The sequence below is a fragment of the Labeo rohita genome, unplaced genomic scaffold (genome assembly GCF_022985175.1).
Source record: "Labeo rohita strain BAU-BD-2019 unplaced genomic scaffold, IGBB_LRoh.1.0 scaffold_61, whole genome shotgun sequence".
NCBI lineage: Eukaryota > Metazoa > Chordata > Actinopteri > Cypriniformes > Cyprinidae > Labeo > Labeo rohita.
In genome coordinates, this window is record NW_026129535.1 from 448,140 (window position 1) to 474,921 (window position 26,782).

A 26,782-nucleotide genomic window follows, 5' to 3' on the forward strand; every position below is an offset into this window, starting at 1 on the left:
CAACTTTCAAATTAAGCATATGTTGTGCAGGTCGTTTACGTGGGGATAACTACGTCATAACGTACGGAAACATTACGTCATGACGTTCAGAAAAAATACGTGAAGTGCTGTAAGCTGTAGTTGACTGTCCACGTTTACTGTGATGATTGACAGCTGTCAGAACATTCAACATCTTAAATAATATAACGAGTAGTGAGTCTTTTCAGGATTGTCCACAAAAAGTGTTGCAGATGAAGAGAAGGCTACTATTAAAACAGAAAACACAGTCAGTGCAGCTATAGCTCAGTGCTAACCAGTAAGTGTTTTCATTAGTTTCCTGCTTTCAAAATGTGTAATGTTGTTGATCAGCTGTCAGTGTTGCACGTGCATGTTTCGTCACAGCGAAATTGTTTAACAAAAAGTTATTTGCATGAATGCATCATTGATTATTATTGTCTTACAAGTGGTTTGAAACAGTGAGTGTAAATGCATCAGATGTTGATTGATATGTTGTGTTTTAGGTTTTGCAGGATTTGGGCAGAAGCAGACTGATCATGAGCACAGAGACTCATGTGAAGGACATTAAACCTGGACTCAAGAATCTCAATGTCATCTTCATTGTGCTGGAAACAGGTGTCCAAACAACACATTACACAAAGTGGAAGAACAAAACAATTAACAAAAAAAAAAAAAAAAAAAAATCTAATGAACCTTCATGTAAAGTGTTACCGTTACAACAATATACAACAATACATTTCTATTCTAAATCTTTTTTTTTTTTTTTTTTTTTTTTTTTTTTTTGTATGTATTGTAATATTATAACAACCACCATAATATAGGTGGTGAAAACATTATTCAAAATAATGCAATAAATATTAATGTAACAACATAAGATGTAAAAATGTACATGACTAATAAGAAAAAATAAAAACAAAACAGTTACTTCATTGGAAAGCCATGAAATGTGAGCTGTCATACAGAGGATTCTAGGAATATCAGTTTTTGTTTTTTCTTTTGTATGTTTAGCTATAAATAACAGTCTGATGTATTTCAAATCTAGTCATCTGGACTCTGAATTAAGACCTGAATCTTCTATCAAACTTTCTTATTCAAGGACGAGTGACAAAGACCAAAGACGGTCATGAAGTGCGCACATGTAAAGTGGCTGACAAGACGGGCAGCATCAGTATATCGGTTTGGGATGAAGTCGGTGGACTCATTCAGGCTGGTGACATCATCAGACTTACCAAAGGGTGAGATTGTGTTTGAAATCAGTGATTCACATTTTTTTCCCAGACATTTGAATATGTTCTGGCTAATATCAACAGTCAATTATAGGCCACAGTACTAAGTGCTTTTATAGTAATTATCACAAAATCTGTTATATGCAGGCCTAAAGGTTTACTGTCTACAGAACTGTTTGCAGTACAATTGTATTTTGTTGCAGTTACGCCTCAGTTTTTAAAGGCTGTTTGACACTGTACACTGGAAGGGGAGGTGAACTACAGAAGATTGGAGAGTAAGTTGATTATTGGAGAGTAAGTTATATAATCATTCTTTTTTTATTTAATTTTTTTTTTTTTGAAGGGGCAATATGCAGTAGTCAACATTTGAAGTAGATCAAAAAAAAGTTAATCAAAGTTGTCCCAAGACAAGAATGGGTATTGTTTAGGTTTTAGGACAACTTTGATAAAAAGGTTTTCATCCACTTCACTGACTACTATAGTTATCATTGGGTAAAAAGAACAGTTATTTTATTTAAAAAACATTAATTAACTAAGCTAAGTGAAAATACTGAAAAATATGTATTAAACTTCCTCTTGCCCCAAAAAAAATATTGTGGAAGAAATAATGTTTTGTATCCAATTTGTAAGATTCTGCATGGTGTATTCAGAGGTGCCAAACTTTAGTGAGCCAAATCCAGAATATTTGGCCCAGATGAATAAAACGGTATGTCTAGATTTATTTTTGTAGACTTTTGTATCAATAATTAATTCATCATTAATTAATTCATCAAAACAGTTAACTATTGGTCATTGTAATTCACTTTGTTCTTGTTACCTGTCAGGGACAGAATGACCAGAGCAACATAAACAGCAGCACTGGTGCCGCTGCAGGTATAATTATATAGTGCAGCATGTGCTTTTTGTAGTGAACCACTAGCTTCTAAAACATTTATGGTTCCTAGTTATTTATATTATAAACATATTTATGTAATATATTTCTTCAATATACTGGTCCACAGACTTTTTATTTACTCTTTGAAGGTAATGACACTCCCAATGGAAATGGCGTGAATTCTCAAGGCTCTGGTAACTCTACTAATCCACAGCCAGGTGGAAGAGCAAGTGGTGGAAACGGAAACAGGTCAACACCAAGTCCAGGTGTGGGAGGAAGTTCTGTGACCAATGGCAAGGAGACACGGCGAACAGTCAAAAGATGATTTTGTTCAATAATGACACAGCATACAGTAATAATTTCAAAATGGTTGTGAGCAGCTATTTTTTATGTCTTATTTGAAGACATATATTGCTAAATTTTGAGCTTCATGCTCTCATATATATTGGTTTACCTCAATGGATTGTCCAGTCTTGTAAAGTTATGTTTAGAGAACTGCTTCCTGTTTTTCTTGTTTCATGCTCTACAGAATGAACACATTAAGCTATTATAGTTTCTAGTCCAACTTCTTATTGTTACACCTTTTATAATCAGTTTCAACATTTAAAATTCAATCATTATTAAAATGACAGTTTTGTCATCTAAAATAAGTCTTAGCGGGTAAATGAAGCCAAAAACAAATACACCAACAAGCAGCTAGGGAATGTGGAAAGAGTGACAACAATTGTTGAGATTTTTTGTAAGTCATACTGCTCTCGAAACACCAGAATCTGATCACATTTGATATGTTTCTTCAGGTTCCCTAGAATTTTTTAAATTCGAATATTGCATGTCTGTAAATTAGTCATTATGGGGGGCAAGGCTGAAAATTTCCATGAAAATTAGATAAGCGTCCTGTGATGAGTTGGAAAACTAGGTGTTTTGGGAGAAATAGCTGAAAATTTTCCCAGACACAAATGTAAAACTGTGTTCGGTTACCAGCTTTCAATGAGCTTATTGGATTCCTAAAAAATCTGGTGTTTCACATCAGAGACACGCTGATTTTACAAACAGTTTACAGTATGTACCATTGTAATTGTTGTCTGTCGCAGAGGGTTTTTGAACCAGGAAGGAGCTAAATTTCTAAAACACTGAAAACAAGCAACCATTAATTTTCAGCTATATTTTGTCAAAATATTCTGATATCAATAAAAAGCAATGAAAAAAAAAACCTGAAAACTGTTTCACCTCATTTTTATCTTCTTTCAGCCCATTTGTGAGTTTCAAGTGCATGGCATGAATATGAGGAGTTAAAATTGAAAAGTAATGTAATAGTCAGTGCCTCTAGTGCTATGACTGGCTGATTATCTTAGTGTGATAATACTCATCTATAATAATTCAAAATAGGTCAGCAAATTTGCTATAATGGGTCAAAGTGGAGGACTAACTGTGGAGCCTACCAATGAGACATTTTGTACAAAATAATGGGGATTGTTTTTTTTGTTTATTTTCTCCTGTAATACCAGCAAGTAATACCAGTAATACCAACTGTTTTTGTTTTTGTTTTTGATCAAAATGTGACATATTAGCATTTTAGGCCACTGTGGTTCCATATGTTGCTCATTTTGGGAGCACTTGACAATGTTGACCTAGGAAACATATATGTGAGAAAACAATATTTTATATATAATATAAATGTAAAATTAAAATAATATTATATTACACTGTTTTATATAACAGAAAAAAATGTTTGAGTTGTCTTGCAAAAGGTTTTGCATTCCATTGAACTTTGCATTCGCTTGTAAAACCTTTAATATGGAAAATCTATGTTTCTATATTTTCTATATTTATTTTGTACTGGTTTGCTTGTTGATCTAAATTTTGAGACTGTTTGACTTAACTTTTACTTTGCAAAATATTGCAGGTAAAATCAGAGTCATTTCAGCGGAATCTGCACATTGAGTAATTTTGTCTCATGGATTTCCAGTAGGTAAGAAATTCCCCTATACAACATGTGCATTGGCAGCATTGATCGATAGAGGTTACTTAATTTGCTTGTGCCTTTGTGTAGGAGGTGCCTTGTCAAGACAACACTAAACATCCACAATAAACAAGGTCCTTGTTCAGGTGGTTGTCTACTTGTCCACGTCTTTGTAACTGTTCAATTTGGTTATACAAAAATGTATTTGGATGCCCAATTCTGTTTCTGGAGCTCTACCCTCCTGCAAAGTTCAGCTCTACCCCTAATAACACACCTAATCCAGTTAAGATCTTCAGAAACACTTGATAATTACAGACAGGTGTGATAGCATATCTACCCCACACTCCAGTGGTTTGAACCTCAAAACGTTTCATAACTAGACTAGAACTTTCACCATTTAAGCAATAAAGTACAAGAGTCTGTGCTGTGAATATGGTAAATGGGGTGTTTATAGCCATGACTTTATTAACAATACAGCACAGCCTTAAGTGCCTTATTGCTTTTATAAAATAGTTACACTAGCAGGGCTGCTCAGTGATATGGTGAACCAGTGTTTCACATCAAAGCTATTGCTATATTGTGAATTTTCGCACAGCTAAAACTATTTGCGTAATGCCCCTGTGCTTAGTGGTTATAAAGAACAAATACCATCATGATTAACATACAACTGTTGCATATTTAAAATGCATTTCCAGTTTGTATTTAGTATTAAAATGTAATTTATTGTGAAAATATATTAATCTTTTCTTCAGTTGTTTGCCTACTCTCCTGCAGTTAACATTAAATATTGTCTACTAGAACTGCTTATTAACAATAATGATTGAAATAAATAAATAAAAACAGTGCAAATTAATCATTTTCTGTGTTACAGCAAAAACATGAAAAGCAAGGGCAATACTGTGACACAAATTTCAGTAGTTTGCAGGGTAACTAAACATTCTCATTTATTTTTTGCACTTTGTCTATTTAAAAAATGCACAAAAAGTCCAAAGAAAGCTGGAAAATGTATTAATAATAGGTTGAGATAAAAGTGAAATGGTAAAAATGTATATTTAGAGTACCCACACATAAATGAATACATTTCTCTCCATGTATACTATATGATGCTATAATAGAAGTGATTTTCTATGGCTAGATATAAGGGAGGAATTTAGCATATAATGGAATGGTGCAGTTAAGGATGTCTGTATGTACTGCATGTTGCTAAAACTGTAGCGTTGTATAATATTGTACAATAGAAATGACATTTTAACATCTTCTGGATGGAAAAGAGGACTTCAAAATAATAGGGCAGTTCTGTATATTGTTTAGTGTTCAGCTCTGTGGTTCCTCTGTGATCAGCTGTATAGGCACGCTGTTGGACAAGGGCTGATGGGATGCAGCAATGCCACAGTGCTTCATCAGACTGATGCCACAGCTGGTGCCAGCAGAAAAAGGCATCATTGTGGAAATGATGAGAGCCAAGCAGTCTGCCACATCTTTATTTGGTGCGCATGCCAGTGCTGGAGTATGTCCTAAAATGTCAATGAATTTACTAAAATGTGATAGAGGTACCAGCAACATAGCATTTTTTTCACAAAATATCAATACTCATTGCCTCTCATTACTGGTTGAAAAATGTAAGAGAAGTTCACTTCCAGAACAAAAATTTACTGATAATTTACCTTTGCCATCCAAGATGTTTGTGTCTTTCTTTCTTCAGTCAATAAGAAATTATGTTTCTTGAGGGAAAAAAATCAGGAATTATCTCCATATAATGGATTTCTGTCACGAATCTGGTCGGTGCTCTGCGGTCCGCTCACCACCAGAGGTCGCTCTCACCCCATCATTACATTCAGACTGTTGCTTTGCACCCCGGACTACTATTCCCATCACCCATCGCACCCATTACGTTGCCTCCGGTAGCCAATCAGGCTCACTATAAAAACCCTGGACTTTCCCCATGAAAATCACGGTTTGTTAGATTATTGTTTGTATTCCATAGTTAGCGTTTCTTAGTTCCTGGTTTTTGTTCTCCTGCCTGGTTTTCTCGTTTTTGACTGTCTAGCCGCCTGCCTTTGGATTTTCGCCTGTCTGACTATTCTCTCGGATCTCCCTTCACGGACGTTGTTCGCTCCCGATTGGACTTACGCCTGATTCACGGATTCCGATTGTGCTTAGCCTACGATATCCCTATCTGCTATGGTGTTTGACCCTGCCCGCTCGACCATGTATCTGTCTCGTCCCTTCAATAAAAGCTCGCATGTGGATCCGCTCGTCTCTCGTCAATCACTCCGTGTTACAGAACAAACCGTCACAACAGGATCCAGCAGCTTCACACCCGGACACTCAGATACAGACACTGACAGGATTCTATGCCGGATAAAGCAAGGACAACGTTCACTCGAGCACAATACCCGTGAGTTCTTAGTTTTTGCAAATTATTCCACCCAACCGGACTGTATTATAATTGAGATTTTTTGCGACGGTGCAAACGAGCACTTAAGGGCTAGACTCAGACGCGAGGGTCCGCGCTCATCTCTGGCTGCCTTCTTGAACTTTGCTTTATTGTGTGTGGGCTCGCCGTGTACTGTGAGGGTCGCGAGGAAGGAACGCGACAACGCAGACAAAGCAGCCGCGCACCCCTCTCGCAGATTGGCGGTAACGCCGGATCACGACGCCGCAAACAGGTTTTCCGCCTGGATCGCTCGTGAAATGGCGGCCGTGACGGAGCGTGCTCAAGCTATGGCGGCGTCAGCAGAGCCTGCGCACAAGATGGCGGCCGCGCCGGAACGCGTTAACGCGGTAGCGGCGACAACGGTGCCCGTTCACAAAATGGCGGCCGCGTCGGAGCGCGTCCACACAATGGCGGCGACGGCGGAGCCCGTTCACAAGATGGCGGCGAGAACAGAGCTCCGTCATGTCACAGCCGCCACACAAGAGCCATTTAAAGCTACAGCTGCATTTCCCGAGTCAAGTCAAGTCTCCAAGTCAAGTCAGATTGCAACTGTGTTTCCTGTGTCAAATCAAGCCAGAACTGCTGTTCCTGTGTTAAGTCAAGTTACAGCCACGCCAGAGCCACTGCACAAGATGGCTGCCACGCCAGAGCCACTGCACAAGATGGCTGCCACGCCAGGGCCACTGCACAAGATGGCTGCCACGCCAGGGCCACTGCACAAGATGGCTGCCACGCCAGGGCCACTGCACAAGATGGCTGCCACGCCAGGGCCACTGCACAAGATGGCTGCCACGCCAGAGCCACTGCACAAGATGGCTGCCATTCCAGAACATGTGGTCAGTACCCGGACGCCACCAGTGGTCATGATGGCCCACGTGCTGGACACACCCCTAATGACAGTATGGGCAGCTAAAGTGGAGCTCCTTCATGTCTCGGCAGCTACCCCTGAGTCAAGTCAAGACACAGAGTCAAGCCAGGTCACAGCTGTTCCCCATGAGTCAAGCCAAGTCACACCTGTTCATCACGAGTCAAGCCACGTCCCGCCTGACGGCCCAGACTCAAGCCACGTCCCGCCTGACGGCCCAGACTCAAGCCACGTCCCGCCTGACGGCCCAGACTCAAGCCACGTCTCGTCTGACCGCCCAGACTCAAGCCACGTCTCGTCTGACCACCCAGAGCTTTACCATGCCCCGTCTGATGGCCCAGAGCCAGGTCATGCCCAGTCCAACGACCCCAAGTCAAGTCACATCTCGTCTGACATCCCAAGACCATGGCCTATCGGGATAGCCAGCGCACTGGACCCACCACAACCTCCCGCTGCTGCTCTTCCTTTAATGGCGGTTGCCATCTGGTGTGTGTGGGCTGCACACTGTGCTCCAGAGGTCCCGTCTGGTCTCAAGTCTGCTCCAGAGGTCCCGTCTGGTCTCAGGTCTGCTCCAGAGGTCCCGTCTGGTCTCAAGTCTGCTCCAGAGGTCCCGTCTGACCACGAGACAGACCCAGAGGCCTCACCGGTGGGAGAAGCCGCGCCTATGCCTCCTGAGGTGTCAGCTTCGGCTGTGGATCCTCCCATGGAGGCGGCGTCCCTCTACAGACTCTCTGCTTCTCCCCAAATTCTTTCTACCTCTTCTGTCTCTGCCGTTTCCAGATCCCAGGCCATAACGCAGTTTCCTGCTCCGCCCCAGCTCCCGCCTGGTCACAAGCCTGCTCCAGAGTTTTCGCCTGGTCACAAGCCTGTTCCAGAGTGCCACTTGGTCGGAGAAGCTGCGCCAATACCTCCAGAGGTGTCAGCCATGGCTGTGGATCCTCCCTTGGAGGTGGCGTCCCCCTACAAGCTCTCTGCTTCTCTCCCTTCTCTGTTTGTCTCCTCTGTCTCTGCTTTCCCCAGGTCCCAGATCGTAAAGTGGGGTCCTGTTCCGCCCCGGAGGGCCGCTGCGCCTCCTGTTCCGCCCCGGAGGGCCGCTCCGCCTCCTGTTCCGCCCCGGAGGGCCGCTCCGCCTCCTGTTCCGCCCCGGAGGGCCGCTCCGCCTTTTCCCCCTATTCTGTCTGCCTCCTCTGTCCCTGCTTTCCCCAGGTCCCAGACCGTGACGCGGATTCCTGTTTCGCCCCAGAGGGCTGCTCCGCTTCCTGTTCCGCCTCGGAGGGCTCATGCTCTGCCTCCGGCCCTGCCCTGGAGGGCTTCTGCTCCGCCTCCGCCCTGGAGGGCCCTTGCGCCTCCTGCTCCGCCTCCGGCCCCGCCTTGGAGGGATCCTGCGTCTCCTGCTCCGCCTCCGGCCCCGCCCTGGAGGGTATCTGCTCTGTCGGTCCTGCCTCAATCACCGGGCCCTCCACATGGACCTGGCCCTCCAACCCTCGCCCTGTCTCCCTCCCTCCCCACCGCTCCCCTGGACCGTTGTTTCCTTCGAGCGTCTGGAAGCCGCTCCTTGGGGGGGCTATGTCACGAATCTGGTCGGTGCTCTGCGGTCCGCTCACCACCAGAGGTCGCTCTCACCCCATCATTACATTCAGACTGTTGCTTTGCACCCCGGACTACTATTCCCATCACCCATCGCACCCATTACGTTGCCTCCGGTAGCCAATCAGGCTCACTATAAAAACCCTGGACTTTCCCCATGAAAATCACGGTTTGTTAGATTATTGTTTGTATTCCATAGTTAGCGTTTCTTAGTTCCTGGTTTTTGTTCTCCTGCCTGGTTTTCTCGTTTTTGACTGTCTAGCCGCCTGCCTTTGGATTTTCGCCTGTCTGACTATTCTCTCGGATCTCCCTTCACGGACGTTGTTCGCTCCCGATTGGACTTACGCCTGATTCACGGATTCCGATTGTGCTTAGCCTACGATATCCCTATCTGCTATGGTGTTTGACCCTGCCCGCTCGACCATGTATCTGTCTCGTCCCTTCAATAAAAGCTCGCATGTGGATCCGCTCGTCTCTCGTCAATCACTCCGTGTTACAATTTCAATGGTGCCCCCAAGTTTGAACTTCCAAAATGCAGTTTAAAGGGGTCACCGGATGCTAAGTTCACTTTAACATGTTGTTTAAACATTAATGTGTGTTGGCAGTGTATGTACACATCTAACCTATAATGATAAAAATCCATGCAGTGGTTTGTTTGTGAAGGGAATGCGCATCCCAATCTACATATATCCATCTATGTCCGCACGAATCATTCATTATCCAGCTTCACTTACAGCAGAAGTGAGTATAAGGGTTTTTTTATGAATCTTTGCGATCGTCTTTCCTAATAATGTGCTAGTTAGGAAGTTTAGTGGCTAAATGTGGCTAAAGTAAACAGGCTCGTCTCTCCACAGAGAGAAGAGAGGGGCGGGGCAAGCAGAGCTCATTTGCATTTAAAGCAGCCTCGACCAGAATGAGATGATTTTTGCAGAGCTGATTTTGGCAAGGTAAAAAGGAATTTTTAATCAAAGTATATTATAGACTTTTCATTAAGACCCTAAAGAATCATATCAACTTGAAAATGGGCATCCTATGACCCCTTTAAATGTAGCTTCAAATGGCTCTAAACGATCCCAGCCAAGGAAGAAGGGTCTTATCTAGCAAAACAATTGGTCATTTTCAAAACAAATTGACAATTTATATACTTTTTAACCTCAAACACTGGTCTTGTCTAAGTCTGCATGAACTCTGTTTTTTTCCAGTTCAATATTGTCAATACAGTTAGGTTATGTCGAAAAACTCCCAACTTTAAAATCATCCTACATCGCTGCAGAAGTACCGACCCAGTGTTTACAAAGTGAATATGCAAAGATTATCAAACGGCTATTACACACACACAAAAAAGAAAAAAAAAAAGCAATGTAGGACAATTTTGGCGTTAAAGAAGAAAACAAGACGGGAGTTTTTCGACATACCCTAACTGTATTGACCCGTTTTACACAGACTAACATGCGCATCGCAGAGACAAGACAAGACAAGCATTTGAAGTTAAAAAGCATATAAATTGTCAATTTGTTTCGAAAATGATTGATCGTTTCACTAGATAAGACCCTTCTTCCTCGGCTTGGATCGTTTAGAGCTATTTGAGTTGCATTTAAACTGCATTTTGGAAGTTCAAACGTGGGGGCACCACTGAAGTCCACTATATGGAGAACATTCCTGAAATTCTTTACTCAAGAAAAATTATTTCTTATCAACTAAAGAAAGAAAGACATGAACATCTTGGATGACAAGGGGGCGAGTAAATTATCTGTACATTTTTTGTTCTGGAAGTGAACTTCTCCTTTAAGCTCAGTTAGTTTTTTTCCTCACCACTGATACTGTATTAAAAGAAGACAGAACAAATAGACATTATTTTTCTAGTTTTAAAAAATATGAAGTTATATCCTAAGAAGGCAATGTGACAAGTTTACATTAATCTTTTCTGTAAATATTTTTTCTGTCCCCGCTGAAGGCAAAAATGATGCACAAAATGATCCACTTCATGAAAATGAAGTGGATTTTGGAATAATAAGATCCCACTGCTGGAAGGGCTACCAAACTTAACACAGAACTTCAGAAATACAGTCACAGTCGAGACAAAAACTAGGATTAACATGCAAGAATATTTACTACACACAATGTTGGGACATGAAAGAGTCAGAAAAGATTATTAATCTAGCAGTTGGTGAGCAACCACAGGCTCTTCACACACAAGATCTACAGTACCTTTTAGCAATATTGGTAAAGTTAAATCTTTTGGCTCTGATGGCCATGGAGAAACTTACCATCTTTATCTATAGCCAGAACTGTTGCACCTCGAGTAAGCAGCACCTCAACCACAGTAGCAAGACCATTTCTTGCTGCAATATGCAGAGGCCTAGTGGTATGAAGATAGAAAACTTGTGAACACAACCAAATAACACCTAAGTATCAACACACATACATTTATACAGATGTGAATGCTCACGTTTGGAGTGCAGTGTTTGTGGTATTGATGAGAGAGGGCTCATCAATCTCCGCCAGAATGAGAAGAGCACACATTTCTTGACTCTGTTGAGTTAAAGAAGTGATGTGAACAAGTGAAGTCATTTATAATGGAAACTCACTGCACAGATCATGCTGTGTAATAGGAAACAACAAGTGATGGGGTTCATTACTCTTCTACAGGCAATATGAAGTGCTGAGTTTCTGTTGATGTCCAACAGTGAGAGGTCTGTCCTGGCCTGATGAAGCAAGATATCTGGAACCAAATAAATTCTGAAATGACCACTAAGACTACTAATTAAACATAACACATAAACCACAAGTTTTAAAACCAATGTAATATATGTAACCACTACACCATATGATATCAAGTTCTTTTGACAATAAAAGAGTAACAATACAAACCGACAGCAGAAGTATGCCCATTTTCAGCAGCAATCATTAAAGCAGTGCGTCCAGTATAATCAACTGAGTTTACATCTGAACCACAGGTCAACGCCAGCTGCAGTGCTGTGACATTTCCTGCATATGCAGATGCCTGTAAGGGAGTTCTGCAGATAAAATACACAGAATTTAGAATACTTTATTTTAGGGACTAACTCACTATTAACTAGCATGCATATTACTAGCATATTGGCTAATTTAGTACTTATAAAGCACATATTATTGCCTTATTCTGCATGACCAAATTTTAGAGTCCTACCCAATACCTAAACTTAACAACTATCTTACTAACTATTAATAAGCAGCAAATTAGTTAATTGAGGCAGAAGTTGAGAGAACTGGACCTTAAAATAAAATGCGACCATAAAAATAATAATAATTCTGAAATACTGGTGGCTTTGTGACATTAGATTTTAAAAACTGAGCCTCTTATTTCTCCTAAGTGGTTGGTGACCTACTGTAAGTTAATATTTTAAGTGGACAATAGACATACAAACCTTCCTTTGGCGTCTCTGAGGTTCATGATTTTTGTTCCCATAGTTTTGACAAGCAGCTGAGCAGCACCATGGTGCCCAGCAATTCTGTGGTAAAAGAAACAGGAAATTTTCAATTCTTGAAATGTAGAGAACAGTGATGGGAATAACGGCGTTATAAATAAACGGAGTTACTAACGGCGTTATTTTTTCAGTAACGAGTAATCAAACGAATTACTGTTTCCTAGGTTACAACGCCGTTACCATTACTGCAATAAAATACGGCGTTACTATCATTTATTATAATATTATTATAATTTTATTTTTCAGTTCATCTGAATGGATGCGCAGCGTACCTGTATTTGACGAGCTGTAAACTCTAGTGTGAAGGCACACGACGAGCCGTCACTTTGTCTCACAAACCCAAAGAAAGATACAGAGCGACAGAGTCTTATACCATGCAGAATTGACGCGCTACGTGTAAACGATATTCTTTGTTGTATTTTCCTCCCAAAACAACAGAGCTCCTTTGGAATACTTCAGCTTTTAAGAACAGCTGGTTTCTCCAGTAGTAGGCGGAACTAATGTGCAAACAGCAATCTCATTGGCTGGCGCTCACCTATTATCGTCCCTGTTTTGATTACAGCAAATCAGTTCGAGCGAACGCAGACAACGTGATTAATATTCATGACCCAGCAGCTCATTAAACCTTAGTGTGTTCAATATTGTTAGTAATAGCAGAATTCGTGGTAGTAACAAGACGTTCATAGAAACACTAAATTACAAACAATATCACCACCAGTCCTAAGTTCAGTCAACATGACAAGCATGCATTCATACATGGTTATTCTAATTACTATAGTTCTAATGGCTAAAGTTGAATGCTAATTATAATTATAATATTATATCAGATATTTAATATTAGTCTGGTGAGTAAACTAAAAATGTAATTAATTTCATTCAAATTTCATTAATTTAACATATTTAATATTGGGGTCATCCAAGTTATTTAATATATTTAATTTTTTTTTTTTTTTTTTTTTTTTTTTTTTTTAAAGCAACACAACAGTTACTTTCCCTGGTAATTAGTTACTTTTATAATGATGTAACTCAGTTACTAACTCAGTTACTATTTGTGAGAAGTAACTAGTAACTATAACTAATTACTTTTTTAAAGGTATGTGCCCAACACTGGTAGAGAAACATTTTGAAGATGGCCAGATGAGGTTTACTCACAGTGCACAGTGCAGTGGTGTAAAGGTATTTCCTTCCTGAAAGCTTGATGGTCTATATTCAAGTAAAACTTCTAGACAGTCAGAGTGCCCTTAAAAAATTAGCAGTTAAAAAAAAAACATTAAAATAAAGAATGTTTCCTTAATTTTAGGTAGCAAATGAGAGATCTGTCATTCATTAGTATTATTCTCAGCTGATGTTTCTGTATTAATTCAACATTTATAAAATATTAAAGAACCGAATCTTACCATGGTAAGCAGCCCAGTGAGTAGGTGTGTAGGCACTGTAGTCTAGCAGAGAGTCAAGGGGGTCTGAGAGCAATGCAGCATGAAGAAAAGGATGCAACAGCCCTGCGTGACCACAAGAGGCAGCCAAGTGCAAGGGGGGTTCTGCCATAAACGTCCCTGCACAGAGCAAAGGCTCCATGCACCAGTAAAGCTGAGACACATAATTCACTACCAACTACTGCCTGAAATACACAGAGGAGACTGAAATTGAGTTTACCTTCAGAGTTTACTGTACTAGCATTGCACAATACTTTTCATGTACTTTTGGTAGCCCAGAGTTGAATTTTATGATGGCACTAAAAGTAACAATTCATGAAACAAGTCACAACTCAGTAATTGTTAAAGTTACCCTCTTTTAGTGAATACCAGCTGCTGTCATCAGGAAAGAGATTGAGAATGCCAATGTGTAAAACCAATAGACTAAAACTTTCATTTGTTCCTGTCTCAATAAAACTGTTGAACTCTACCAAGAACAACACACTTAAAGCATATTAGCACTTTACTGTGTTTTGCACTTTACTTTTTATATATATACATTGTTGTATTTTAATTGCATGTTCTTAACTGTTTTATTTAATTTGTCTGTCCAAGACAAACTGATTATGTGAGGATGATGCACTGATCAGTCATTTCCACCTTCATATTCAAGTAAAATGACTGATCACATTCTGATCAAATGTACATGAATATATTTCTTTACACACACACACACACACACACACAACTTGTTTTCAACATTCATCAGACAAAAGATAGCCATGGCCTCTGCAAGCATGACATTATCTTAGAAATATAGGCCAGCAACTGGTGGATAAAGATATTAAACATATCTGGCTTGATTTGTTGGATTCAGGCAGCAAAAGGAATTGTGATCTGCAGCATACTTTATGTAATGCAACCGCAGATTGTCAGAAATTCAACAGTGGGACTGATGTTCTCCCCTCAAGCAGTCAGGAGGCACAGCCTTTGCTGGTTTATGCAGTTATTAGATGTTGTTTCTTGTGCTGTTGGCCAGCTAAAGTTGGACTGACCTGATGCTGGGCATGAAATAGTCTGAAGTAGACAAGCATTTTCTAGCTGGCCACCCTGCTAAAAATTCAACATTGCTGGTCACCAGCAAAAGGTATGTTTTGCACACTGGTCCCCAGCATGGAGTGATGGTTACTGGTTTGCTGGTCCCCAGCAAGGGATGGTGGTTTGTTAAATATCAGCATGGGAAGCGGGGTGTGATGGCGGACAAGCATATGTTGTTTTTTGTTTAAAAAAGCTCCAAATTTATGTTTTTGTATGAAAAAAAGTGACCAAAAAAAGGTCACATTTCTTATTGGCTGTTTATAAGTTAAATAAAGACCAAGACAATTTTCCAAATTAATTTAACTAATTATTTTATAAAGATACATGGATGTTGATGGTTACATGCTTACTGGTACACAGTAAAATCCTGTTAAATTGTTAAACCAGCACTGATACTTTTTCTTTGGGTCCCAATATATATACAGAGTAAATGTATCACTGAAGCAGTCTTGTAGTTAGTGAAATAAAGTAGATTCAGTCTACAAGTGATGACTGACCATAAGTAATGATACTTGCTGTCAACAAACAGAATCACTGAACATAAGAGGAACAGAAACAGAAAAAAAGAGATGAGCAGACATACAACTACAACTTACTTACAGCCACACAGCCTTATATGAAATCAACTGCAAATAAAATCAATGATATCTCACCAGAGGATGCTTAAACAATTCAAAAAACAGCATAACCATCAGCATCAGCATTACCATTGCCTTTATTTCTTTCAAAAAGTTGCTTAAGTCTCCATTGTGGAGATTAGTGTTTCCTGTAGTTAGGTACTTGGCCATTGACTTTGGTTAAATTAATTCTGTTCCAGCAGTTGTTGAAAGTGCATGCTATCACTATTGTCAGCAATATTTTACATTTCTGATTGCAATGACATACTTCAATTTTACTATGTGCACTTTTTGGAATCAGTGATTGACAGATGGGTTTTGACACAGTTCTCAAACGAGTATGAACTATAAATTTTGAACTTCATCGTTATTATAAACTGTATTAACTGTAACAATTCAAAGAACTCATAACTCCTGTTTTTGAACGAACTGTTTATGACATTTATGACATTGATGTTTTAACTTTAAATATACTTTAAATATTGTTTTCCTCTACATTACCAATCTGTTAAATATAGAAATATGCAAGCAAAAACAATGCATGTCCCCACAACACTGCTTGCATACAGACAGCTGGCCTACTTACGTTCAACCCCGCAAGACCATGCTGATGAACCAGCTTCAGTAACTCCATTTTGCTTGAGAACAACATGAATATGCTGGTTCACCAGCTAGACCCATGCTACACCAGCATAAGCCAACCTGAACCAGCTTGGACCAGTTTGGAATTCATGCTGGTTTATGCTGCATTTTATAGCAGAGTGTACTGCATGTCTACTGTGTAGATCACTATCTTTCTTGCAAGACATTCATCAAGAGATCTTAAGGTCTTAGAACCTCAGCACATTTGACAAACCAGGTCAGGAAACTCATTTGTGCCCCATGCATCAAGGCTTTCATAGTACAGAAGTCATGCCTCAACTCGCACGTCAACAATACTGTGCTTTTGGCAAGTGGTGCCCCCATGGAACATGCTGGGCCTTCATATCAAGCCAGAGCATGTATCATGTGAGACTGGATTCTCCTGCTTCTCAGCCACTTCAGGGCTGTGCAGAGATGTGGAAGGCTCTCTGTCAAAACACTTGAGTAGGCTCAAGTGGTCATGTAATTGACCAACAAATTTTTTGTGTGTCCATTTGGAAGCATGTCAAAACTGTGCAAAATGCATCTATCCTTCTGGACAGGGTTACCATCCAGTTTCAGCATTATCCTCCTCATTTCTCAGAGGGAATCCAGCTTCTAGTGTATGATCTTCTGCACCTATTTGAGCCAGGCTTCAGAGCAGGTTCACAGTTCAGCTGCTGGTATATAGCCAAAAAATAATATACTACTACTGGCCAATGCAACAATAAAATATAACTTTTAAAAATAGTTTACTATAAAATCTAACATCATAAAATATAATTTAATAAAATATTAAAGATTATTTCTTTATAGTCTTTTCTCTTTTGACATTTAGTGACATTCATTCACCCCCATTTTAATATGAAGTTGCTTCTAAATTTGGCTGTTCAGTTATAAGTGTACAGTGGCAGCCCAAATGAGTACTGCTTTACTCAACTATTATGGCAGTAGGCAAAGCAAATCTTTAACATCTGAATATGAATCTTTCAGCTGTCATCACAGAATGTAAGATGGCTTGTAAATCCAGTCTATTTACAGAGGTCAGTAGCCCTATTTTTGTCTTCAGTCCAGTTAGTATTGCAAAGCACTCCTATAATAGGTTGTAGAGTCAGCATGGCTAGTTGAGCTATGGTCCTACCTACTTTGGCATGTGTCAAATGTCACTAATTGTGAATGAATTCTGTAGTTGAATTTAAAAAGTACCTCATACGTATGAACAGAATAGCACTGTAGGTTACACAGCCATAACAAACTACCTGTTCTTGTTTGGCAAAATCCTAGAACTGTATGTTTCCACCAACCAACTGAATGAAACAAGCTAAATTAATTGTATGCAAACATGGCAAGGCACATTTTAGTGGAGCAAAGTGATTTTGTGAATTGTTTTTTCTTCATCTCATATATTACTTAGAAATTCAAAGAAGTTGCTCTCTGTGGGAAGAAAAATGTGAGAAACAAAATTCTCTCAAGTAAAATTATTTGGTAAATAACTGGATATTTCACTTCATTATGATAGCTAAAAAAAACTCATTTCATATTACTTTCATAGCTGTGGTCTATGGTCAGGTGAGATCCAATCATGATTTGATCACAGAAAACACAGGCCGATTTTCCCCCTTCAAATCCTTTGCTCAACCCATGAGTCCTATAATTAGACCACATGTGTTGACTCGTCCTCACTACAGAGCTTAGATCTGCTGACATCTTTCCCACATTTAAGCCCAAGTGACCTAAGCTAAGTTTGGAGATGATTTGAATTCACAATGTTGCCAAATGTGAAACATAGAAGGGCTGTTAAAATGAAATGGATATCTCATAGGATTAGTTAGTTGCATTGATTCTGAGGTTGTATAAAGACCAAAAAATATAATTCCCTTCTGCAGAACCAGGTGCACTCAATGCTGCCAACACACCTTAAATTTCCTTAAGGTATTGACAAATTCCAGCACAATAATGTGCAAATATTCAAATACACAAACCAAACCCATGCATACATACAGAACATATACTTACTGCACGATGTAACGCAGTGCGGCTTCTTCTGTCTCCAGTGTCTGGATTACTTCCTCTCTCAAGCAGCATGTGGACACAGTCAATGTGACTGCCCAGTGTCGCCAACATCAGGGGAGTCCTACAGATACCATTAAACTATGGTTACAATAGCACTTCTTCAAACAATTAAAATAATAAAGAAAGAAAGAAAATAGGGAAAACAATATAAAATATTAATGCTTCTGAATTCTCACAACATTCTGATCTAGCAAATTACTAAACTTTGAGCTTTGTCATCAAACAGAAATATAAAGAGTCTGAACAGGCAGTTTTGAAAATGATGTCCTATAAACACAGCATCACTATTGGTTGTATGTGTCTTGCTCAAACAAGCATAGTTTTCATTGGACAATGTTAAGTGGAGTGTTCATTTCCTGTTTTTTATAAATTGGTTGAACTATGTAGCCACTGTCTGTTTTCAGTTGTTTTTTTTTTTAAACAAAACATGAAATGGCAAAAATAGAAGTTGTTGCATTAATTGTAAGTAGTGATTTATTTACTCTCATTTACATACTGCATATTGATATACTGTACTGTAGAATATAGCCTAACCCCTGAAAAACAGCCCCACCATTATCCCTCCTCCACCAATATTACAGTTGGCACAGTGCAGTCAGGCAGGTAACATTCCCCTGGCGTCTGTCAAACCTAGACTCGCCAATTAGGCTGACAAACAGAGAAACATGATCACTTTACAAAACACGTTTCCACTGCTCCAATGTGAGCGTGCTTTACACCACTCCATCCAACATTTGGCATTGGTTATGTGAGGCTTTCATGCAAGTGCTCGGACATAGTAACCCATTTCATGAAGCTCCAGCCACACAGCTTTGGTGCGCATGGTAATGCCAGCGGAAGTTTTGAACTCTTCTACTATGAAATCAGCACAGCGTTGATGACTTTTACACACCAAGTGTTGATGCACTTGGTGTGTAAAAGTCATCAACGCTGCGGACCTCAAGTCCATCACTTTACCTTCTGCTTCATGGCTGAGATACTGCTGTTTCTAAATGCATCCACTTTCCAGTAATACCACTTTATATCTGCCAGATATGAAATTTTACAAACTGACATACTGGTAGTATAAACAGAGTATAAATAAGGAACTAATGAGTTCATAAATAAGGACACAGGTGAACATAATTATAATCAAACAAGCAGAGAAACTAGGTCTACTCAGAAGGCAGAAACACAAAGAAACAGAACAAAACTGTGACAACCCCGTTCCCCCCCACATTGTGCCTAGTGCCGTAAACTGGCTGAAGAGATGGCACTGGAGGTGGATGAAGGGCTGGTGAAGGACAGGAGACCAGAGAATCCAGGGAGGAGTAGACAAAAGAAGGACCCATTGGAGGCGATGTTGGTGGGAGGAGACATGGAGGAATGGATGGTGGACGGACCCATGGAAGATTGGATGGCTGATGAGATCCCAGGAGATGACCATGAGAAAGGTGACCCATGGTGGAACTGATGGAGGGAGGAGTCAAGTTGGAAACTTGAGCCTAACCAACTGAGTTAATCCTGGGAGACAATGAGGCCCAAGCGACGTCTAATGAACCGAGAGACCTGATGACACGAAAGAATCAGGCAAGGTGGGGTTTGGGGTTCCTCAGGCAGGTCAGAGCTGGGGACCAGAAACCCCAAGGTGGATCAGAGCGTGGAAGATAGTGGTGCTGAGGGGCTGAAGGAATGGCTGGCTTCAGCGGAACATGCAGGAGAGGAAGACTGGGTGAGGGAGCAGACTCAGAGATGGACAGGGCTGGTGGCGAAGAAGAACATACTGTGCTGGAAGGGACTTGTGACGATGAAGACTGAGTGTTATCAGCGATGACGAAGACTCTGACCTTGACGGGATCAGCCACACTGAAGACTCTGAGCTGAGTGGGATCAGCAACAATGAAGACTCTAAAGCCAAGTTCAAACTACATGACTTTAAACCTTGGCAGATCGCTGTGCTGTTCAGACTACATGACTTGCTGTCTGTCTTTAAGTCGTTGTTGTGTTCACACTACATGACACTACGTAAATGATCCGCAACAGGGGGTCACACACTACACGAGCTGACAACAACTATGTCACCGGCACTGCACGGTCCCCAAACCACCTTTTCTAAAAAAAAACACACACACACAAGAAGTGGAAATGGAATGACGTTGAGGCATCAGCAAGTCTCTTTGATGTGTTGTTGAGTAGTTTACACATAAAGACTGACGAGCACTGATCACCCGCTGATTTTCCCCCAATCACAGGCCGAGCAGGGTGGGGGGCACTACCTTAGTCTTCCAGTCAATAAGCCATCCCTCTGAATCCAGCTCCTCCAAAATTCCCACATTCATAGTAGCCAGCTCACACACCTGGTCAGCCCAGGACCTCAGGCTTTTCCTTTGAGATGGACTCGGCTTTTGGCTCTGGCTCAATTGTGGGCATCAGCACACGTATGAAATCAGTGGTGTGCGTAAAGTGGGTCTCTTGGTCTGCGGTGGGCAGGTCAAACAAGAAAATGAGTGGCAAATGAATGGCTGAGGTAAAAATGTTGACCTTCTGGTTGTGCCACTGTTCAAGCTGGATCTTGTGGACAATAATCTGAACTTTCTTAGACTTTTTATGACAACACAGTGTGAATTTAGTGCCTGCTGCACTTGTGTTTTGACAAGTGCCAAAAGGAGGAGCACTGCAAGGAAGAGGAGGGTAAGACAAAAGCCACAGGACCATGTGTTTATGTTAACAGAGACTGGTAAACAAATTATACTATTTATGGACGTACACAGCTTTGAGCCTGTGGAATTTTTAGCAATAACATTCTGGCCCTACTATCCACCGAGGGAATACTACTGCTATCATCACTGTCTACATGCCCATAAATGTCAAGGCTGACAGCATGCTGATCGAACTTTATGATGTTGTCAACCATCACAAAGAGGATATTCTACCTAAATTCTACCAGAATGTTACGGTCCCCACAAGACATAGCAGGATCCAATCATGTCTACACTGATGTACAGGATGCTTAGAGATGCTTGTGTTAATACCTACATACCAACCACTTCAGATAATGTACTCACTTCACTACAGGAGAAACTGGTTTTTGAAGTCATCAGAGGTTGACCAGAGGGAGCAATCTCAGCCCTTGGATAACAGTTTTGATCACACTGAGTGAGTGTGTAGATGATGTTGCAACCTTAAATATGGTACCCCAAAATAATATATAGGCATAATAAAGAGGTTGGCTCCCTCTTCAAAACAAGTGATTCTACTTTCAAGGGAGGTGACAAAACAGGAAAGCCAGGGAGCAAGGAGGGAAGCCAGGAATAAACTCACTGCTTGGGGTAAACAGGGCCTACAGTAGGTCACATACACCCAGAGGATCCAGGAAAACTTAGAGACTAATGACCCTCTATGCATATGGCAGAGATGGGACCAAGTCATTTCTTTCAAGTCACAAGCAAGTCTCGAGTCAAATCCCAAGTCCTCAAAGAGTTAAAGTTAATGAGATAAATAAGTGACTAATTAAATGATAATTGTGCAGTGCATGATAGGAGTTTTTACTATGTTGTTACCCAGCATGCATTGGAGCATGAAACATTTTGTTGATTGTCACCATTGTTGAGATTCATATGCTGGTTCTTGATGTTTGTGTACAGTAGTACTGGAGTTAAAATTTTCATATGCATTGCATAGATTTAAAATTCATTCACTATAACTATTACAACAACTATTACGCTTTGCTTGCATGCTGTAGTTCCACAGGGTTGGTAATGGAAAACCTAAACATATAAAAGGTGAAAAAAAAAGTTATTTTGGATGTAATCAGGCCAGCTAATGATGACTATTTCAACATATAAAAACAGCTAATAGCTGTTCACTGATCTCACTGCTTTACGACACCACATACATTGCTACAGAGAGAGATCTAATGCAGAAAGACGAGGGTCAAGAGCCCAACTAAACCAAACACTGATCTCAATGATGGTGGTATCATTTTAACCAATAAAACATCAACATCTGATCCTCTGTAATTCTCAATAACAGCAGGTGTTCATCACTAATCCACAATCATCATTTAATTAGGCACTTAATTATCTCATTAACTTTAACTCTTTGGGGACTTGAGAGTTGACTTGAGACTTGCTTGTGACTTGAAAGGAATGACTTGGTCCCACCTCTGGCATGTGAAAAGGACTAAAGAAACTTAATGCCTATAAGAACAACAACTACAGCAATGCTCCTTTTGGATAATCATTTTTCTGCTTAATGTAAAGGACAACATTTTTGCATGTTCTGGCGACTCTAACAGCACCCCGATCATGAAAATCAACCCACCAGCAGATGATCTGGGGCCTAAAGCAGCTGAAGTAAAAAGGACTCTGCAGAGAGGTAACCCACGCAAGGCTGCTGGCCCAGATGGCATCCCTGCCCGGGTTCTGAAAGAATGCTTAACCCAGCTGAATGATGTCCTTATGAACATCTTGAATTACTCTCTAGAACAGTCTGTTGTCCCAGCATGCTTAAAATGCTACTCACTCATGACTGTGCTGCCCAATATTAGAACAAAACTATATTTTTTGTTTGCTGATGACAGAACAGTGATGTGCCTTATCACACACAGTAAAGAAAGGAGGTGAAAAACCTTGAATTGTGATGCGAAGACAACTTTAAGCAAGACAAATCTCTTTTCAGCTGTCTGTGTATTAAGCTTACTCTTACTATCATTATTACTCTTACTATTACCTTTTATTTTATTTATATACATATATAAAATAAAATATCCTTTTATTTATTTATTTGTATATTTAGTGCAAAATGGAATTGATGGGTTATTGGAAATATTTAAAATTCAGCATGACATTAAAGGTGCACAAATTCATTTTTTGTTAGATACTATTATTGGCAGTGATTTTAAACAATGATTTAGACACCTATCATAAACTTTAATATAATTTTGACGATTGGATGCACAAATGCAGCCATCACTCTGAACTATGCTGTTTACGCTGTTTACTCTTATAATATGTATTTTGTTTGGATTGGGTTGTTTTTGGACCCTATTTTTGTGTTTGTTTTTGTAACTTCAACACTGGAAACTTCAGCACAATCTAAAATAGTGATTTATTTAAAAATAAGAATAATAATAATAATAATATAACCTGCCATATTTGACAGCCCTAAATTGAGTGATGAATTTCTGTTATAATGTTTAATATGAAAATAAATGTAATTTTGTTTTATTAGGCACGGTATGTACCCTCTAACCATTACAGCTGCATTGTAACTGTGGCATCTTGCACAAATTGTACATGCAAACAATCATGCATATAAATCAATAAAACACAGGAGACTCAACTCCTTATTACCATATTTATCTCAGTCAAACTTAAAGCAGTACTGGGCTGAAGCTCACTGACTCGTAGGTAAACTCTCTTCTTCACTTCTATGAAGTTATGCTGCTTAATTTTAAAGGGGTCATGAACTGAGAAACTACAATTCCTTTAATCTTGTGACATATAAGAGGTCATTGTACTATAGAAACATGCTGTAAGTTTCAGAACTCAAAACTTTGTCGTTAGTCTAAAAGCAGCTTATATTAAAGCCAGTCTGCCAAAATGATGATGTATTAGTATAGATAAGCACTGCTTCCGCAGTTGAAAATTGACATGACTGCCTGTTTAGCCTAGCCCACTGATTGATTAGGACACCTAGTGTTTACGAGAGGTGAACGTGCAGGTCTACGCAGAAACTAAACAATAAAGATGGCTCTGAAGACAGCAAGATGCTGCGCAGTGCTAAGTTGTGGAAAAAACAGTTTTTGCATTGCCTTCCTTCTTATCCCAGCGTTAGAAAAGAGTGGATGAACTTTATTTTTAATGAAGATCCAGACCATGTGAGTAAGAACTTGGTCTTTTGTTCACCTTATTTTAGCGCAAATTTGTTTACAAACAAGGAAAAATTAGACGCAGGATTTTCAAAATGATTGAAACAAAAAGACAATCCTGTGCGACTAAATTGGGTTCGACAGTAATGTCGCAACACAAATATGAATAACTGTTTTCATTACGTGGTCTCTATTACTTTGTCTCTCTTTACAGATCGTTTGATATTTATTGAATTATTTATGCGCTTTAAATTGCATTGCAATTACATTATATGATCTTACTACATCACTGAAATGAATGATGAAGTGTTACTTACTGTCCATGTACGTCCATGAGGTCAATTATGTCATTTTTTTCTGCTCTTTTCAACATCATGAGCAGGCAGTCAGTTTGACCATTGGCAGCTATAAGGATAAATCAATAGATTAAATTAAGTTAAACGTGATTTACAGTCTCTTGTACAAATTTATAGTTTGGCCTTCCCACAGCTTTGCAATGATTTATTTATAAATGAACTTTAACAAACAAAACATTTGACTTGACTGCCACAATCAAAATCAATAAAAATCATTAAGAAGTTATTTTCAATCATACAGTAATTAATTCCCAAGAATGCATAAGAGCCTTGGTAAGACTGCAACACAAAATATAGCACATTTTTTGGGGGGGAAAAAAATTCAGGATTTTTCTTCATATAATGGACTGATATGGTGCCCCAAGTTTAACTTCCAAAATGCAGTTTAAATGCGTCTTAAAACGATCCCAAATGCGGTTGTAAACAATCCCAGCCGAGGAAGAAGGGTCTTATCTAGCGAAACGATCAGTTATTTAAAAAAAAAAAAATACAATTTATATACTTTTTAATGTCAAACGCTCGTCTTGTCTTGCTCTGGTTCAAGATAGTTAGGGTATGTCGGAAAACTCTGATCGTACTTTCTCCCTCAACTTCAAAATCGTCCTATATCGCTGTTTTACCTTTTTTGTTAAGGGTGTTTGATCTTCTTTGTATGTTCACTTTGCAAAGACTGGGTCGGGATTTCTGCAGCGATGTCGGATGATTTTGAAATGATTTTTGAAGTTGAGGGAGAAAATACAATTGTTTTTTCTCCACATACCCTAACTGTCTTGAGCCAGAATACACAGAGTTCAGGGAAAGCAAGACAAGACGAGCGTTTGAGATGGAAAAAGTATTTAAATTGTATTTTTTTAATGAAAATAACCTATCGTTCATACCCTTCTTCCTCGGCTGGGATCATTTACAACTGCATTTGGGATTGTTTAAAGCCGCATTTAAAATGGTTTTTGGAACTTCATACTCAGGGCACCATATCAGTCCATTATATGGAGAAAAATCCTGAAATATTTTCCTCAAAAAAACACAAATTCATTACAACTTAAGAAAGAAAGACATGAACATCGTGGATGACAAGGGGGTGAGTACATTATCTGTAAATTGTTGTTCTGGAAGTGGACTTCTCCTTTAACATGTTATCTTTACACACCTGAAGCATGTAGGGGTGTCCACCTGTGGATGTGCTCCGTGATGGTATATGAGGCCCCTTGAAGCAGCAGAAGTTCCACACAGGGGCCGTGACCTCTTAGAGCAGCCATATACAGAGCTGTATGACCCCTGGAGTCTTGTATATCTACATTAACAAGTGTTTCGGACAGCACCTGAAGAGCTTCATTGTGACCATTATACGCCTGATAAAAACAATTAACCATGGTTCAAGATTCTTAACTTGTCTTACTATAAATTCAGGACTAATTTGAATTGAACTGGCTATTCCACACTGGATTTTGAAATGAAATGACAGAGAGAAGAACTTACTGGATTACTTCAACAGGCAATGGTTGAATTGTTTTAACTTTCAAACAAGGCTCAGAGTTTGTCACAAACTTGTAGCAGTTATATAAATTTCAATTAATTTTTATACTACTTAAATTCACATTCAAATTGCATTAATGACTGCATTAATGAGAGAAAAAGAAAAGATATTACTACAGACTGAATACTCACCGCTAAGTGAAAAGGGCTCACAGGAACACAACTCTCCACATCTTCCACACATTTGAAAGACATTTCTATAAGCTAATAAAAAATATACATTGCCAGTTCACTCAAAGTAATGAAATAGCAACAATGAAAAGGCATGGATGCATTTTTATTTTTTGTAGGAGTTTCCATTTCAAGTGTAAAATTTCTGAGTGGAGAATATTTAAATAAATCGTGCAAGGTAGTCAGTTTACTGGTATTTGCACATTTTTGCAAATATTGGCTCTGCTCTGACCCTGTGCTAATTTGCCCTGCCGGAAGTGGTTCTAAACCCTTTTTAGCTGGGCTTCAGCTGCCTGGGGATGTACTATGACAGGGCTGCCCAATCCTGTTCCTGGAGATCTAACTACCTGCAGAGTTCAATTCCAGCCCTGAACAAACACTCCTGTCTGTAATTATCAAGCGCTCCTTCAGATCCTAGAAAACAGATCTCCAGGAACAGCATTTGGCACCCCTGTACTAGGATGCACACTGGGGATGTACTTTAAAATACGGTACTTCTGTTACATTGCAAATGTAATATTTTGTTATATGATGCAGTGTCATTGATACGCTTTAATGGCTTGAGTCTACAAATAGTACATGTGTACAAATAGTTTTCTTCTATATATTTTCCTATTTGAGTGATATTTTGTTGTTT

At 39.7% G+C, this 26,782-nt stretch overlaps 2 protein-coding genes across 2 annotated transcripts in view; one reads left to right on the forward strand and one right to left on the reverse strand.

Moving 5' to 3' along the window:
• The first annotated feature begins 82 nt into the window (after positions 1–82).
• nabp2 (nucleic acid binding protein 2) lies at positions 83–2,628 on the forward strand. The gene is made up of 7 exons (XM_051103923.1): positions 83–295; positions 501–612; positions 1,094–1,232; positions 1,427–1,498; positions 1,854–1,929; positions 2,048–2,096; positions 2,247–2,628. Exons 2-7 carry the CDS (start codon positions 534–536, stop codon positions 2,420–2,422), a joined length of 591 nt encoding a protein of 196 aa, XP_050959880.1. The 5' UTR covers positions 83–295; positions 501–533; the 3' UTR covers positions 2,423–2,628.
• Positions 2,629–4,966: 2,338 nt separating this feature from the next.
• Positions 4,967–26,782, reverse strand: part of LOC127161307 (serine/threonine-protein phosphatase 6 regulatory ankyrin repeat subunit C-like) — a 36,455-nt gene continuing 14,639 nt past the window's right edge. Inside the window, 13 exon segments of the mRNA XM_051103986.1 lie at positions 4,967–5,571; positions 11,214–11,305; positions 11,396–11,478; positions 11,586–11,668; positions 11,818–11,963; positions 12,354–12,437; positions 13,566–13,653; positions 13,811–13,946; positions 13,948–14,031; positions 18,178–18,295; positions 24,403–24,490; positions 25,589–25,790; positions 26,107–26,178. Coding sequence (XP_050959943.1) covers positions 5,372–5,571; positions 11,214–11,305; positions 11,396–11,478; positions 11,586–11,668; positions 11,818–11,963; positions 12,354–12,437; positions 13,566–13,653; positions 13,811–13,946; positions 13,948–14,031; positions 18,178–18,295; positions 24,403–24,490; positions 25,589–25,790; positions 26,107–26,178 — 1,476 coding nt within the window. The 3' untranslated portion in view covers positions 4,967–5,371.

What these genes read in the sequence shown, in the direction of transcription:
- nabp2 (XM_051103923.1), top strand. Translation starts at nt 534, where the DNA reads ATGAGCACAGAGACTCATGTGAAGGACATTAAACCTGGACTCAAGAAT. An exon ending in TGGCCCAGATGAATAAAACG is followed by an intron (nt 1,930 to 2,047) that starts GTATGTCTAGAT and finishes GTTACCTGTCAG; the next exon opens with GGACAGAATGACCAGAGCAA. An exon ending in CAGCACTGGTGCCGCTGCAG is followed by an intron (nt 2,097 to 2,246) that starts GTATAATTATAT and finishes TACTCTTTGAAG; the next exon opens with GTAATGACACTCCCAATGGA.